General features: G+C 36.1%; 1 protein-coding gene across 2 annotated transcripts in view; it reads right to left on the bottom strand.

Annotated features, from left to right (window-relative positions):
* The window catches only part of LOC120537181 (claudin-16-like), a 61919-nt gene that overhangs the window by 28861 nt on the left and 15290 nt on the right, over positions 1–17768 (bottom strand). Inside the window, exon 1 of one of the 2 annotated variants that reach the window (XM_039765931.1) lies at positions 1172–1241. The exons of the other annotated variant lie outside the window; for it this stretch is intronic. Coding sequence (XP_039621865.1) covers positions 1172–1236 — 65 coding nt within the window. The 5' untranslated portion in view covers positions 1237–1241. Of the gene's footprint in view, positions 1–1171; positions 1242–17768 lie in introns of those variants that run through there. 2 annotated transcript variants of the gene reach the window in all.

Here is a 17768-nt window from a genome sequence, read left to right as displayed (position 1 = left end):
ACATTCCTTAACTAATGCCCCATTGATGGCATTTCCAGGTTAGGAAGGGTTCCAAATATTTAGCAAAGTCAAGCGAGCCATGGAATTGCTCAGGTAGTAGGGTAGCAATGTGTTGCATGTTGGTCAGACACAGAAGTAAAGATTTCACTGCACTCCGTACAGATGACAGTAAGCTTGAACTTGGATTTACTTCTTGATCTTGAAGTTGGCTGCCCAGACTTATTCCTACCAATATTAAGTGGAATTATGTAAGCCATGTTACAGTTCTTATTTGTGATGTTGGCTATTGATCCAAATACAACCATAGGGTAACTAATATTTTCATCGGTTAACGTGGAAAAGAAATAACAGTGTGCCTCGTAGAGATTTTTTTGTAACTTTAACACTTTTAGTCAGTGGATGTCAGGAAAAACGGTTGTCCCAATGGACTTGACTGAGACACGCACTGACTTAAGAAAGTAACTCGCATAAAATGCCTTAATTTAATAATTACATGTAGTGGTACCTAAACCATACTAGTCACTGTACAGCCTACTATATAAATGGCACATTTTTACTGTTATATTACAAATATCACAGGAAGAAGAGACAAAAGTCAACTAACAATATTTAACATGAATTAATGTTAAATAAATTTTGTAAATTCCAGAAATGTTGCTTTCTGACATCGTTGGTTGCATTTACCAAGTGTTCAATGACTAAAGCCACATTTTAATAAATAAAATACTTTTGGCTACTGCGGTTTTTCAGATTTAAGTCAAACACTAATTGAAAGCAAACTTTTAGAAACATAAACAGTCTGGTTATTAACAGTAATCTAGATAAACATTCTTGTTCATATCACAGACACACATACATATATATATAATTATATATTAGTGAGAGGAGTAATTTGTTGACAGACTGCTCAGTTACTACATTTCTGAATATGCATTTTATATTAGGTTTCTTCCAACCATTCTGACCATTATTCACATCAAACAATTCTTCTCCCCTAATCTTAGGTTACACTGGACAACTATCTAGATGAGACATGCTCTGCAGAAACCTGCACACTTCATAAACACATTTGTGTTTTTAGCTGCCAGTGTTAATTGCACAGAATTATGCTGAAAACTTGTCAACATGGCCCGTAAACAGCATAACCAAAATGCTCCACAGCTGTCATTACCTGTGAAGCATGATAGTCTGAGAACAAAGTGCAAGTTCTGAAAGCGCCAAGAGCCCAAGATCCATTTGGAAAGGAGGCACTGTCTGAAAAGACACACAGAACAAGACCAACAGTTTGCTTTTAAAAATGCAATAGAGATCCCAACATATCTACTTGGAGATAATGATGCTTTACTTACAAATACAAAAGGAAAAATAGGTAAAAGTTATTTCCACTTTGAAAAAATAAAATGAAGGTTAGAAACACTTTGTGTTTATAGCCTTTAGAAGGTTAGAAACATGATGCTTTGGCTAGACCTTTACTGTCATTTAACGAATGCTATTAAGCTAATTCAGCTAATTTGTTCCTGGTCTCATTTCCATGTTATCAGCATGCAAATAAGTTTTACCTTTTAATCCTTTTACAATTCAATTCTTCCTCTAACATCCTTACATACTGCATATTGTTTCTTTAACTCTAGTGTCAATTAACGATATTAATAATAGCAAGAACAATAATAATAAGCAATAAAATAATATAATACATTTTATATTGGATAGTTTTTGATAGAAAAAAAAAATATTTCCAAAAAAATACAAAATCCGGCAGATATAATACTTTACATAATCACTGGTACCACTCGACCACAAATGATTACTTGTTACTTGCAGATTCTTTGATTTCCATGGCTACATTTTATTTGCTGATGTTGCTGGTAAAAGAATAATAAAGATGTTTTTCTTTTCTTCTCTAGGCCTGCATCTCTGGCCACATGATGATTCATGATGCCACAAGACTGTGCCAGAAATGGATACTAAGGTACTACAGTAAACAGTAATAATTGGAAGTTACAATGTTAAAAACTCCCAGTCAGTACTAATAAGTAAAAGAGGTATTTTGATTCTTCAGGCATTTAGATTTTGAAGTGTTATTTTACTAGGCTGATAACAAAAAGGTCATTGTCTTTGCTCAGGAATGTCACCCTCCCATACTCTTTCCAGCTTTGGTTATTCAAGCTTGAGTATTAAGAATTGATAATTTCCCAATACACATTTCTTCATGAAATTCTCTGTTTATGTCGGGTCACTACTCAGGGAGTGGATGTGGAGGTGGTGCACTCTTACAAGCACTTTGTTTTTGGTTCACATCAACAACAGGCTAAACTAGTCACATAACACAATATAAGAAAAGGCAGAGCAGACTCAATTTTCTTAAGAGACTGTGCTCCTTCAATGTGGGTAGTGACATTATCCACATCTACTATAGTTCTGTGAGGGCCAGTTTTATATTTTATGTTGTGGGGTGCTATTCCGATAACATCACTTCAAGAGAAGCCCACTTAATCAACAAACTAATTAAAAGAATAGGCTCAGTTATGGGATGCACTCTGAACCCCCAGGAGGTAGTAGAGGAAGAGAGAAAGAAAACAAAACTCAGTGACATTATGAAAAATGCTGCACATCCTCTGAGGACTTTCAGCTAATTAATTATTCAGCAGAAGTGTTTCAAGAAATGTTACTGGGGCTCATTTATGCCAATGGCAATATTTCTGCAGGTGAAGTAAACATCGAAGATGCTTTGCTACAAGCAGAAACTGCAGGAGCTACATGAAATCGCAAACTACGCATTTGTCTTCTTGATGGAGTCTTACCTGGTGGCAAATCAGAGCATATGCGTTGTTGGAAAGCCCTTGTGCATCTTTGGCAGGTAGCTCACAGTCATAAGCATTTCGCCCCTTAACCTGTACTCTTCACATGAGCAGGGCAATGATGGCTAAGTTAGGTTCCAACAGCGAGTTCTTGTCAGCCACAACCATCTTGAGTCAGTTTTAGCTGCCATGGCTATCTCACATTTCTCACCTTTTATGTCATGGCTTTCTTCAGGGATTTAGGCTCCAAACCGATCTTCTTTAAGAAATAACCCACTAATGTTGCTGGGAAGCCATGGCAATCATCTTTGTTAGGGAATAAGATTGTATGCCATCCTTTGACTATAGCTTCACTGATCAAATCCTGTGACTTGGCCTTCTTGAATTGTTGGGAGATAGCTAGCTTGTCCTCCCTGAGTACTGTTAGTTTGACCACGATGATAGTTTTAGTACTCCTTGACAGAAGAACCATGTCTGGTTAAAGAGAGGTTAACACCTCATCTTCTGGAAAAATAAATCTCTTCTTCAGGTTGACCTGTATTTCCCAGTATGACGCTTGATGCAAGATGGAGGGTGGGTTTTTGGCAGCTGTCCTTGCCTTTGGGACATTATGTCTGGATAAAAATGGAAAATGGATAATCTCAGGTGAGATAATCTCAGGTTAGCCTTGACCCGCTGAAGATCCGCCCATTTAGAGATCTCTGTAAGAACTTTGTTATGCCTCCACCTGCACCAGCCTTCTCCCAGTGCTTTGAGGCATCCAGTTAAAATATGATTCAGGGTACAAAGAATTGCTCTACACTGTTTGCCGGAAGGGTCTTATTCTTTGCCTCAGATCTTTAGGTTGCTTGGGGTTGGAAAGAGGTCAGCCACCGCAAGAAGAAGGAAAGCCAACTTGCCCTAGTTGATGGTACATAATTCAAGGACAACAATCACTCAAGTGCTTGATCCCACTGCATCCACTGCCCCAGTATGCAAGCTCAACCACTCTTAGGCAATGTTCTTCTTCTGCTGCCTCTCTGGCCCTCTGCTCCACCAGTTCTTTCTTGCCTTTGACGCTGGCCATGCTCCATTTCTTAGTGTTATAATTGCCAAGACCAAGCCATCTTTGGCAAACCACCCCAACAATCTCCTGATGTTACCAGTACATTTTAGCTTCCCTCACTCCTTCCTGAGGCCTACTCTCCCTGCCACACTTGATAGTCTTGCTGGCATGTCTGACTTTCTCATCCTCTGACAGAAGAAGTGTGCTGACTGCTCTTGCTTCGGTGGCTTTGAATTCCACCACCAATGAGACAGGCAGAGCTCAGAGGTCTTACTGTACAGGTTGATTGAGCTGAAAGTTGAGGAAACAAAGGTTCATAAATTCGTGATGTGATTGAAACAGTCAAACTTTTATTAAGGCCATTTCAATAAACGAGGTGTTTTGCTATGCTAGTGACAATATATAATGGATTGAGCATTCTGCCTCTTTTATAGCCACTACTGTTCTCATCTGTGGTCCATTTCGTACCCTTTACAAGCCTCACTAGCCTCTCTCTGCCCCTTTAATCAACAGGCTAAATCAACTGCTTTCCATACTGGATGCTGAGACCCTTCGGGGTGCTTGAATTAAATTTTTATCCTTCACTATTATAAAAACAAATCTATAATTGGGCAGTTAAATTACTCAGAATTTTAAATTTGCATAATATTCTGGGTGTTGTATACATGTTTGTACAGTATGTTGTTTTATTACAGTACTTACTATTAATAATATTTTTACTTTTTTTAATTTGAGGTATGGCTGTAAAGCATGACACTTGAAAAGGCTGCCCTTCACAAATATGTGAAGAATAAGCATAGCAGTTTGCAAACAAAAAACTCACACAAAGACACTTATGATTGCTCAAACATGTTAAACGCAATCCAGAAAAAAATGCAACCAGTGTATCACGGACATGCAGGATCTAACCCGACTTGATACTCTACAACACAGGAAGCCAGTTAAAAACTTTTGGAAGGCACGAACCTAAATTTCTGACCACAGTGCTGCTTTTCATGGAATGTTTTGTTACGTGGATGATTTAAAGTAACCCATATACTGTATATCTCAAATACATTTAAAAAAAAAGCACAATCATTATAAGCAATGGCATAAAATTGCATCTTTGTATGAAGAAACATTTTTAGCAGTGTTTGATAGATTCTTGTAAAATAACAGAATCCTTTGATTGTCTCGTAACCAAAAACAGTGGGCCATCCTACGCCATGGATTTGTTTATCTTCTTTGCAGTATTATTTGATATTTGACTGTCAAGGTTATGCATTTCCTTCTGACACTGTCTATAATGAAGGGTGAGATGCAGTGATAGGTTTGCAGTTACTAGTGCATTGTTCATAAGCAGCTAAATTGATTATACTTCAGTAAGGAATGGGTTTGCACCCTAATGCATTACTTTATGTTACCAAATGGGGAGAAGCTTATGATTATTTTGCATTATGCATCCCCACAATTTTGACAGACAGCACATCTACCATATTTTTGAAAAGTAAGACTAAGACATTCCGGCACTGTGCATTTTAACACAAAACTTTCAAAAAATATCAGACAATAAATTAATTAACACATTATATTGTAAAAATTAAAAGTGCTCAATTTAACAATGGCTAATGTGTGAATCCCTGTTTCTTGACTTTTAGTTTCTGACACAATATCTTTCTTTACTACATTTGTAGTCAACCTATTCTTAAAAAATACAGTATACAGTGCATCCGGAAAGTATTCACAGCGCATCACGTTTTGCAAAAACCTCAAGTAAACTTTTTTCACGTTGTCATTATGGGGTGTTGTGTGTAGAATTCAGAGGAAAAAAATGAATTTAATCCATTTTGGAATAAGGCTGTAACATAACAAAATGTGGAAAAAGTGATGCGCTGTGAATACCTTCCGGATGCACTGTATATATTTAAATATAAAAGAGACCATTTAAACTGTATGCATTCTTGCTCTTATGATTGTGTGGATGTTCTAAAACTGTCACACTGTCACAGATAAGGGACTAGTCAAAACAGTACAGCAGAATTAAGCAGAATATTTACTTAGAATGACAGAGACATTGCTGTAAATGTGTATTTAAATTCTTGAGACAAGCAAGTGGAGGACAAAAAAAAGCAAAAACTCTTTAAAGGGTTTAAGGGGTTTACGTTAACACAGCAGTTTCCTCTTCCTTTCTGAGTAAAAGGGCAAATAACATGTTATGTTAAAGCATAACATAAATCAAGAAATGTTATGCTAAAACTCAACAATGTGTTCTGAAACCAGATCTGGAGTGCTGTGTGCAATTATGGCCACCATGATACAAGTACAGTACATGACTATTCTAAAAGCTGTGCAGGCAGCAGCACAATGTTCATCCCTGTAAAGGCATAAGGTTACTGAATATTTTTTGTTTTATTCTGAGGGGACTATGTGGGTAACCTAATCCTGGCCTCTAAAATTATCAAAGACATTGATAAAGTTAATCTAAAAAATTATTAAATAAAAAATGATTTCAGTTAAATATTAAGTCACACAAAAGAAAGCAACTGTGCATTCATGACAGGAAACAGCTCCTTAAACAGAAATGTCATGGGAATTTGAAACAAACTGCCAAGTCATCTAGATGATGGATTGTAAAACATGGCTGGAAAAAATATTAAAAACAATGTCTCCATAATCTAACTAACTGAGCTAGATGGACTTTATTGTCATCTCTTTTTTAAAACACGTCTCATGGTTTAATTAAAATTATAGCATACTAATCAAAAGGCAAAAATCTTAGTCAAAGTCAAAAAGGTAAAGATTCAAATACATAAAATAAACAAAGAGGAGTTATGGATTGATTCAAAAAGTCACTGCCCAATCAGTGAGCAAAAAGGAAGTGACCAATTGGGTTGTCCACACTGTAATGGAACAGTTTCACAACCCAATACATTCAATATAATAAACTCCATTTACTTTAGCAACACATACTGTAACTGGTAAGTAAAAAAAATGCAATTATATGCTGACATTCAAGGTTATGCCATGGCATTTATTAGGGACCTAGCCATATGTGTTACGAGCAACCTATTGGTATGGTATTTATTCTTCAACTGCTTGTCTTTGTTAAATACATCCCAGTATTCTGAATGATGTCCTTAAAGCTCATTAACTATTTTTCTGGTGGTAGGTAGTTGGTAAATTTCAAAAAGGATGTTTTTTTAAGTTCTGTATTTGCTATGGACACCAGATATTAATGTAACCTATGACCCTTAAAAATGAGGTTTGTATCATCGGAGGTTGAGCTTCCACTATGTTCCACAATAAATATGAAGTATTAGTTGCAGTTATCTAAAGACATATTAAATAAATGATTTATCATTTTATTAAAACTATTCAAATTGTACAATGCAGACCAGCCACATTTACTTTAATAAAGTCTGAGATGTGATCAAGAAAAAATGAAAGTGTTCAACAAGCAGTAAATAAGAAAATGAAAGGAAGAGACCACTTCTTTACATAATGAATTTCAGCCCCTCTGTCACACTGTATCAGTGAAAATGATGGTAAAAAATAAAGAAAAAAAAGACTAATATTACTGTATTGCAAATATTAGCAATTAATGTAAACAAGTACATTTTACCATAATTGAAATGTACTTTAAGAGGGGCTGAGCCAAAACACCAAGTGCAGAGACTTGCTATAGCAGAAAGAGAGTGAAAGACAAATAGAGACAGAGAGAGAAACAGATTGACCTCTGACTAAGGCTCATCAAGATAAAAATGCAGAGAATTGAACAACCAAGATCAAGAGCTTACGAGGCTTTGTGCCTGTATTTCCTTGCCAGTTGTAAATCGTTTTAGATAGTATCCTTAAATATTTAACTGTTCTTATTGGTATAGCTGGGGTACTGCTAAATTGAGTGAGACCTGCATTGCTTAATATTGAACACTTTAAAAAGTTTTAACTGAAATTATGTGACAATTGAGTAATGACACTGAAAAATTGCATCATCCTGGGGATGAATCACCAACAGTATGAACTGTCATTTAATCATGAAAATATGTAGCTTCTTGGGTGGAATTTTTGTTTTGTTTGCTTTGTTTTTTCTTATTTTTATTTCTCTGGTGTTTTTTCTAGATTGCTTTTGATGTATAAGTCCTGCATATTTTATCTGCTTGATTGTACACTGTGTTACTTTCTTGAAATAACACTGGTATTTGCCAAAGTCACATATAAACATATAGTCCAACATAGCAAAGCATGGAATGCTGTGGATACAATAAGGGACTTGCTGGGCACCGACATTATGAGCTGACATTCCATCATGCAAATGATCTGCTTCAGAACCAGCTGCAGGGAAGCCTAAAAAAGTGGCAAGCCAACGTTGCATATGAATTCCATCTAGCAATGCGAGCCATCCTTTAAAGGACAGTGTGCTATCTAAACTAGTGATGTAAAGATGAAGAATTCATTGGCACACAGTGAAAGCAAACTACACTTGTGCTCTTATCTGTCACTTCTGTGTCTTGGGTACTGTGAGAGGTGCACGTATACAGTCACTCAGGCTAGAGAGTACGAGAGGTGCGTTTTTTGCGAGTCCTTACTGGGTATAGAGGCACATAGATGGAGTGAAAGCCAAAGTTAAGGTTTTATCCCTGGTAAAAGGGCTGACAGCTTAAGGAGAGACAGGAAGAGTAAGCCACTGCTGTGACTTGTTTAAACCCCATCAAAACTCATTAGGGCATTTGTTTCCTTGGATCTTGTCATTAATCTGGAGTTTGTCATATTTCAGCAAGGAAGTGTCGCCTGGCTTATGTTTTTCTTTTCCACATCTTCTTTGTTTGTTGTAAAGCATTATTTTTCAGGTATGTATGGTACTATAGTTATTATTATTTTTTATAATAGTATATATTATTTTTTGTTAATATTTTTCTGTTGCATGTAATTTGTGAATATTACATGTCTATTGTCACAAGAATAGACAGAAGACATCAAAAAGTTTTGGGGCAGCCATCCTTATAGTATGCCCTGGCTGCAAAATGGGTTGGTTTTAAGAGGAGTCATGTTCAGGTTCAAGTCCAAAACAGAACTGATTTAGGGCTGTAAAGATGGCAGCTTTAAAGACCAAGACAGGAAGTGACGTCATCAGGACTGGAACCGGAAATGATGTCATCTGGACCGGAAGTGATGTCATCGCTGGCGCCAGAATCATGTGGGATTTCCCGTATATAGTCTGCAGAGGATTGAGAGAGAAAGTCAGTGCACCTTGTCAGCCCCTGGTCTTGTGTGAAACTACCATTATTTAGGCCCTTTAGCTGCCTCCTAATCACATGTGTGTGACACTATGTATTTTATCTATGTTATCTTTTATACTTTGTATTTTGTGGGTGTAACCCAATTTTTGCAGATCTTGATTATTAGATTAAACACTGAGACTTGTTTGGTCTGAATTGCCTTTTTAGGCAAGTCCTTTATTCTTATTTTGCCTTTTCAACTCTCTGTGCTTCTTTGTGACTTTTAAATAAATATTCTTATTTATAAAGATTTTGCATTAGTGTTGCTCTTAAACCGGAGTTTCTTCACATTTATCCTCTCCCCTGAAGAGAACTTTTGATATTGTGTATTCTAGGACATGGAAGTTATTTTTAAACTTTAAAACCCAGTTCTGCATTTTGAGCTTGAATAGGCCAAAGCCTCCATGTGAGTTGGGAGGCCAGACTGACTGAGGTGCAGACCATTCTAGGCAGGCTGGGAAGGTGTTACCTGGCTTGTGGAGTTATTTGAAGGACTCGAACCCTCTTCGCGATTGTAGTGCACTTCAATCATAACAGTTCACTTAACATTTGAATTCTCCTTTAATACATTTTTCTGTTTGATTGTTTAAACATTTTATGTAATCTTTACATTTTGGATTTTATCATTTTAATTTATTTTTGCTAATACCTATTGTATTATATTAAGTATGTAATATTTGATAGTTTTCAATTACCATTCTGTTGCAACACCATCTTTGTTTTGAGATGCATGTGGTCATTTTGTCATGAAACAATAATGGGTACTAGGGGCTCATGCAGGAAGCCACACCAGTATGATGTCAGTACATATGATAGTATTTTAACCCACTTGTAATTGTAGTTAATTATCCAAGATTTTGGAGAAAGAGCAAAATATTTAACATGTGTTATTGTATTCTAAACAAAGAATGCTGTATGAATTTTGACTGCGATTCTTTGGTTTGCATTTTGCCGTTGGTGCTCTTAAGTTTTGATTTTGCAGTTTCCGGCCATTTCCTGTAGTCTGACTTAATTTCTCTGTTTCGTCCTTTCTCCAGTCCTTTATTTCACTCTGCCCACCTTGGCAGTCATCACAGCAATATTAAAAAGGCCATATGAGAGAAAATAACACACATTTAATAAAATATAAAGGAAACAGGACTCATTATCCATAATCCAAATGCAGAACAGTTAACAGAAAAATGTTTAAATGCACTTTGAGCTAATAAATGCTGTATGGGCCTAAAATATATGGTATTTTGTAATTTGTATGTTGGTGTTGCCCCATTTGCTATTCAGACTCTTTTTAAAAATTAATACCTTGGATACAGTATGGTACCTGATGCAATTTATGTGTACTTCAAAGGTTTCATACTAACTGCTATCTATACTAGTAGCAGTAAATGTTCATGTTTAAGTTGACAGTATTTCCATCTGTTATACAGTATTTTTACATTTCTTCACACATTCTGTATAAGGTGTAAGCATTTCCAACTAGGCTTAGTTGGTATTGAAATCATAAAATGTGAGAAAAAAATTACATCATTTAATGAGTAATTAGCATTTCATGTTATTTTCATGTTGGTTTTTCTCTTTTGTCTGGTAAGTTTGGTGCTGGTTGCAATAACACTAGGTTTTACTATTCACACAAGGTAAGTATTACATGATGTGTGACATCATAGTTACTACCTATTTAAGACTGAACCACCATCCAACGTGAGATGCCCTTTGTACAAAAGGTGTTTTTCAGTTTCTTAGTGTTTTTCTACATTTAAACAATGCCTAATGTACAAATGCTCTCTTTTGATTTTTTCTCTATTTTGTTTTATCTTAACAAACAAAACACATACAGTAACACTCAATTTAGTCAATGTCGTGTACAGTACAGTAATACAAAAAAAACACACACAAGCAAAAAATCACAACATTCTTTCCTTCCCTTCCCCCAAGAGAAAGCTATATGGCAAAAAGAGCTGAAAACAATTATACAACTGTTCCATTGTGAAAGTGAATTTCTTTTTTAAGATAATATAAAACATCATTTTCCTATTAAGTTAAGAAAGGTGGATTATGATCTTCCAATTAAGCAAATGAGTCTTTGTGCAAGCAATACATTATAGGATAGCACAACAGATTCTTGCCTAGATTTTGAAGTTTGATCTGACAGAAAAATATAACCAACAAAATAAATTTTACTTTAGTTTAGATTTTAAATTAGATATCTGAACCAATGTACAATTTTTTTTTGCTGTATTACAGCATACGTTGCACAAATTGAAGAGGAATGCATCTTATAATTAACTTTTCCAATCATTATATGAAACTCGAATTGAAATATCCTTTACCAGACATCCCCAGAGATTTTCTAAGTGGGGATTCCTTATACTGTCTATATAAAGATCTTTGTAGGACTGGATACCTAGTTATTTCTATATGTTACATACTGAATAGGTTAAAGATGACTAGGCTTGCAGCTGGTAAGAGCGTTCCTGCCTTACAACGTGTTCTACAGTGATACAACATTTTAAGCAAGTGGTGGACCAAAGAATTTCTAGTAAGACTGCCAGTAATTAGTATGTGCTGGAGTATACAGCACAGTATAAAGAAAAGGACTTTAATCATTATTTAATTTCCAGTTCTAGCCAAGTGCATGTTTTAACTGATGTCTAACTCCTTTTCAATGTCTCATTGCATAAATGTTTATATGGCTCAGTACCAACTTAAATGCCTTTTTTTCAAACGTGTGTGTTCTGTTATGTAAAACAGAAAATTCTAATTTATGTGGCAAGTATAATCAAATATCCATTTTATATGTCAATTGTGTTACTTATACATATATAAAATATTCAGCATACATGGTAAACGTATTGCTTATATATGTAATATATCCAGATTATATAGCAGATGTCTCTCTCTTAAACGTATATATCAAATAGCCAACTTAAATGGGAAATTTTAGTTGTCTTGGGCATACAGTATGTCTTATATGTGGTATACATATTAAATGCAGTGACTAAACATTTATAACAATTATTATATATTAAAGTGAGGTGTAATATTTAAGGTAACTTTAAAGGGTTCATGCAAGATGTAAATTAACAATGTCAAATTTCTTAGTTACATGGGGAATTAGCTACAGGCCCTAGCAAGCAGCTGGCGTTATGGTAATAGCATGTGTTGAGTTGTAAGCAACTCTGGTTAGGGACTTTTTTAATGTTGATGCCAGCTTTTCCAGTGGAAATACCAATGGAACACCTTCTGAATGCTGAATATATGTGCTGAAGTAAAGGGGTTGTAACTAATAATTATTATAAAATTTAGGTACCACATTTAACATACTGCGTTGCCTGGATAACTGCTTTTTATGCAGTACATAACACCCCACACAACTAACTGTTTCATTTTAAGTTGTGTTACGATTTGCTTCTCCTCTGAGTGACATTCAAGCTGCAACCACAGAGAAAACCATGGTGGAACAGGCGAAGAAGTCTAAAAATCTCAGAACATGGTCTACTATTTTCTCAGGAGACAAACAAAAACATGAAGGACTTGTCAAGTAAGTGAACTGTAGGTGCAGACAGCAGAGGCATCCCAAAAATTGATTATAATAAAAGAAAGACTTTGCTTGAGACATCAGTGTTAAACCCACAAAATACCAGGAGTTATTTCAGGTTTTGTCCATATGTTTAGCTGTACCCTTTGAATGAGGTTTTTAATGTTTCGACCCATGCTTCAGTCTGACAACTCCTCTAACTTTATTCTGAAATCATTCCTGTTCAGATTTCAAACCTGTTTCAATTGTTCACATCTTGATTGAATGCTCATGGTAGCAAACAAGTGAACAGATAACTTTTCCTACTATCTGGCCTCTTCATTCTCAGACAAAGGCTTCTACCAGTCTTTTCATATGCTATCTGGTTGTGATCTATGATACTTTCATACTGCATTAGAAGATTTTATAATGGAAATGCAATAATCTCAGTCTTTCTACACAATTAAAACTGAATGACTTACATAACTCAAACTGTCACTCTTGAAGGTACTATAACTGCTTAATTTTTTTGCACATTTTTATTAGCAGAATCCATTAAACAGCCAAAATGATGTATACATTATAATACAGAATACAACAAAATACATTTAAAAAGAAAAATGTATTTTTCATGTTTGCCTATCAACAAATCCAACTATTTTCCTGCTTGTGTAATAATATTAAAACTGGACCACACTTCAGGCAGGTAATGATGAGCAGACTTGAGCTCAGCCCCTCTAATAATGTAACGTTTCAGGCACTATGCCCCTGTTCATTGTAAGTTTCAAATTCACACCTGCAGTTGTTTAGAGATTTTTTTAATACCATGCATACACTTGCATTGTAAAATGAGGTCAATGGGGCAGTATTCTAAATGTGAAAAAGTGCCTCAAAACATATCAAATACACCCAAGTTTAAGTCAGCAAAAGTTTTAAGTTTCAGAAAACATGTCTTATGCGTTTATGAGGTATGTCTACGACAACAAAAGAACACTGGAAATAATACATTTTTGACGTGATTATCACTGTATGTGAGCAAACCAATGTAAAAATGACAAAACACTGACCTATAAGTCTGTGACCTATAAGTCATTCCAAGAATGACTACTTGCAGCCTAAGAAGACAGTGTTCCAGATTGCCCAATTCTGAGGCCTACTGAAGTTCCAAACATTACCCTGGTGAGAGAAATGTGCTGTACTTGTCATGATTTGACTCTTTTTAAATTATTCTAAACAGATTTTAGGGCTCTAAAAATAATTTACTCACAATTTAGGGAGTTTTTGAGACACAGGAATCCAATAGTCTCATTTATTTATTTACTAGCAAAATACGAGAAGTAGTGTGTTAAAGAAGTAATGAAAAAGAAAAGGAAACATTTTGAAAATAACGTAACATGATTGTCAATGTAATTGTTTTGTCACTGGTGTGAGTGATGAGTGTTGCTGTCATATATATATATATATATATATACACACACACACATATAAACATACATACATATATATATACATATATATACATACACACACACATATATAAACATATATATATATACATATACATACATATCTACATATACACACCCACATAAACAATTTTTATTTAGTCGACAGAAATATCTTTGGTAGGAATGTAAGTTAAATGTAGGCATCATTGCATACATTTTTCTTCACCATACAAATGTAAAGAGTAAATTCGCCTTACATTCCAACCAAAGATATTTGTGTCGACTAAATCAGGGGTGTCAAACTCAATTGCACAGGGGGCCAAAATCCAAAACACACTTTAGGTCGCGGGCCGAACAGGGTAAACATTTATTAAACACACTAAAATTAAACTTTTAAAACTTTAAAACTTTTAAAACTTAACTTTTTTGAACATAAATATGAATAAAAACGACAGGAATATTATTCCGGAATAAATCAACTCAAACCTTAAATAACTTATAATATTTTGCTCTCCATAAAAATATATCCTGTCTAAATTATACAAGTTAGAAATAAAGTAAACGTTAAAAGAACAAACATTCAAATTTCTTTACTCTTATGTAATTTTATGTAAAAAATAAACCTAAATTTTAAATATCCCAAAAGATTTTGCTCTCCATAAAAATATATCCTGTCAAAATTATACAAATTCAAATATGAACATGCTGCATAACAAAACCTGGAAATATAAATAAAATTTGTTCTTTTCAGCAATAACAAATCAACAGGCGACTCCTGTGTGCTGTTTTGTTAGTCTTCATGACTGGGCAGAGCTTCTCACACAGATATGTGCTACCAAACATGCACAAGGTTCGAGCCGCATGTAGACAGAGCTGGAGCATTTGTGCGGGAATGGAGTGAATAAACTGTGCGGGCCGTGCAGTATCGTACTTTGCCTTCAGTGTGCCATTACACTGCAGCTCAGTCACCACCATCTGAATCTGCACAGGTGTAGTTTCCACATCGACAGCAAATGGGTTGCGAAACAACTCAAAATTCTTTTTTTGTTCTTCAAAGTCACCAAAGCGCCATGCAAACTCAGTGCGCAGTGCGCTCAGTTTATCAGCAAAGTGCGTATTTGGGAACACTGTTGTGCCGACTTGGTTCAACATTACTTGGCAACAGGGAAAGTGGGGCAAGTTGCACTGGTGCATTTGTGTCTCCCATAAAAGTAGCTTCACTTGAAATCACTTTGTGATTGTGCACGGGTAAAAATGTCTGCTGAAGTGTCAGATTCTTGTTTAACTCTTCTGCTTTCTGTATCTTGTGCATTGCATTCAAGTCTTTCAGGTTATCCTGATGTTTTGTCACATAGTGCCGTCTTAGATTAAATTCTGTAATTACAGCCACATTAGCTCCACAAATGAGACACACGGGTTTACCAGCAATGTCAGTAAACATATACTCAGCCTCCCATCGGTTTTTAAAGGCTCTATTTTCAGAATCAACTTTTCTCTTCAGCATCGTGTGGGCTAGCTTCGCAGTAACTTGCAGCATCATAAGCTAGACTTTATTAACACGGTAAGTGTTCGGCAAGGCAGCTGAAGCGCTGCATTATGAGATCTGTAGTTTATTGTGTTACCAGCGCTTCATATCCCCGGGCCATTAATAACAATAATAGAGTATATAAAATGATCTCACAGGCCGGATATAATTACACGCCGAGTCGGATGTGGCCCGCGGGCCTTGAGTTTGACACATAAGGACTAAATAGAACTTGAAAAGATATATTTTTTCGAATGTGATCGCGCAATTCAGATCGAGTTGACGCACACTACAGTACAGTACATCGAGCCCGTGTGCTATTGTGGTTTTGCCTGCGTGCCTCAATAAGTCACCCTCCCCTCGCTCTTACTTTTTTACCGTTCATCTAATGAATACATTGAGTATGGCTTTACCAAAACAATCATTGATGGCGAATAAAGTATCCATTATTCATAAAGCTTCAATTAGTGATCTGTCTTTCTGCGTTAACCGCATATTTTTTCATACGTCTCAAACCAAGGGGATGCAAAGGTAAAATGAATCGGGAAGCACCCGTACATACTCAGTGCACCCCCTCTCGGGAATCGAACCTTGGTCGTCGGCGCTAGAGGCGAAGGCTCTACCATTGCGCCACGGCGTGTGGTTTATCTATTTGAGCGTATGTACTGTAGATCGGGGTATATATATACATATATATATACCCGCGCTTCGCAGTGGAGAAGTAGTGTGTTAAAGAAATTATGAAAAAGAAAAGGGAACATTTTAAAAATAACGTAACATGAGTGTCAATATACATTAATTGTTTTGTGAGTGTTAGGAGTGTTGCTGTCATCAAGGATTTGATTATCATTATTTCTTTCAATCAGGCTCGTATTTGTAGGATGTGTTCAAGTTACATTCCGTGTTTGTCAATCGTTGTAAAGATAACAGGTTTCATTCATCAATTCGTTTCTTACTGCATCAATAAACAGCTCGTCTTCCTCTTTATCTGAGACGTGACACACTGCATGCACGGGTTTTTTTTTACACTGTCTTCCTTTAGCGGGACGTTGACTTTTTCCACCGTGTGCTTTGTTTCCGCAGTAGCTGCACTGATGAATATGCTTGTATGTATCACACGCTTCACATTTTTTTGCTGCCTTCTCAATTGTGTAATTCGGTTTTTGTTCAGCGCTCTTTGGAACTGTTGCTTTTTGTCTGTGCACTGCGTCATTTCACATGAGCCGCTCGGTGTACATGCATCGAAGGTTTCCAGTTGTGCTGGTGCCATCTCGTGCGATGTCCACGGCTGTATTTAATGTTAGCTAAGACCCGGAACTTAAAACTTTCTCTCGCAGTTTCGCCGAGTTTGTGCCAAACACCACCCTGACCATCTCATCTTCCTCTGCATAAGCACAGTCCTTCACCCGTGAATATTTAGCGGCAGTGTTTCTATTGGATTGCCGCTCACGGACGGCCTTATATGGGTAGGCACTAAATTACGGGCATCGAGCAGAAGTCTATTATAATATATGGACGAAAAAATAGGTTCCAGTTATGACCATTACGTGTAGAATTTCGAAATGAAACCTGCCCAACTTTTGTAAGTAAGCTGTAAGGAATGAGCCTGCCAAATTTCAGCCTTCTACCTAAACGGGAAGTTGGAGAATTAGTGATGAGTCAGTCATTGAGTGAGTGAGTGAGGGCTTTGCCTTTTATTAGTATAGATATCTCAATCCATTTTACTTATGTTAGTAATTTTTTGCATTTTCCCTAAAGTGCCATCTTGATTTTTTGTGGGTGTTACCATTTTAGGACATTTTCCTTGATAGTTGCTATAGGGTTGCTTGCAAAAGGTAAACTGGCAGTGTGAGGTGTGTGACATCACAAATTCATAAGTATAAAAACCATTGTCATGCACTTTTAGGTTGTCCAAGTTTGAGGATGCATCCTAAAAATTCTTAGAGTAAATACTGTGTGTTTAAAGGCTCTATGGTTACGAATTCCTATTTTGTGTTTTGATGACAGTTTTTGTGTTATGTCTTGGCTCAGGTTCAGTGAACATTTGGCTTCTGATACTCTTGCTCTGCTACTTAATTATGTTGGGAGCATGCACTGATACAGTGTGTTGACACACCAACCAATGACGAACCACCTCAGAATCCTAAACTAGGACCAGAGCGCAACTGTGCAATGTATGACTATTA

The sequence above is a fragment of the Polypterus senegalus genome, chromosome 1 (assembly GCF_016835505.1).
Source record: "Polypterus senegalus isolate Bchr_013 chromosome 1, ASM1683550v1, whole genome shotgun sequence".
Taxonomy (NCBI): domain Eukaryota; kingdom Metazoa; phylum Chordata; class Cladistia; order Polypteriformes; family Polypteridae; genus Polypterus; species Polypterus senegalus.
Note: the sequence above shows the minus strand (reverse complement) of the source record. Positions and strands in the feature narration are given on the sequence as shown.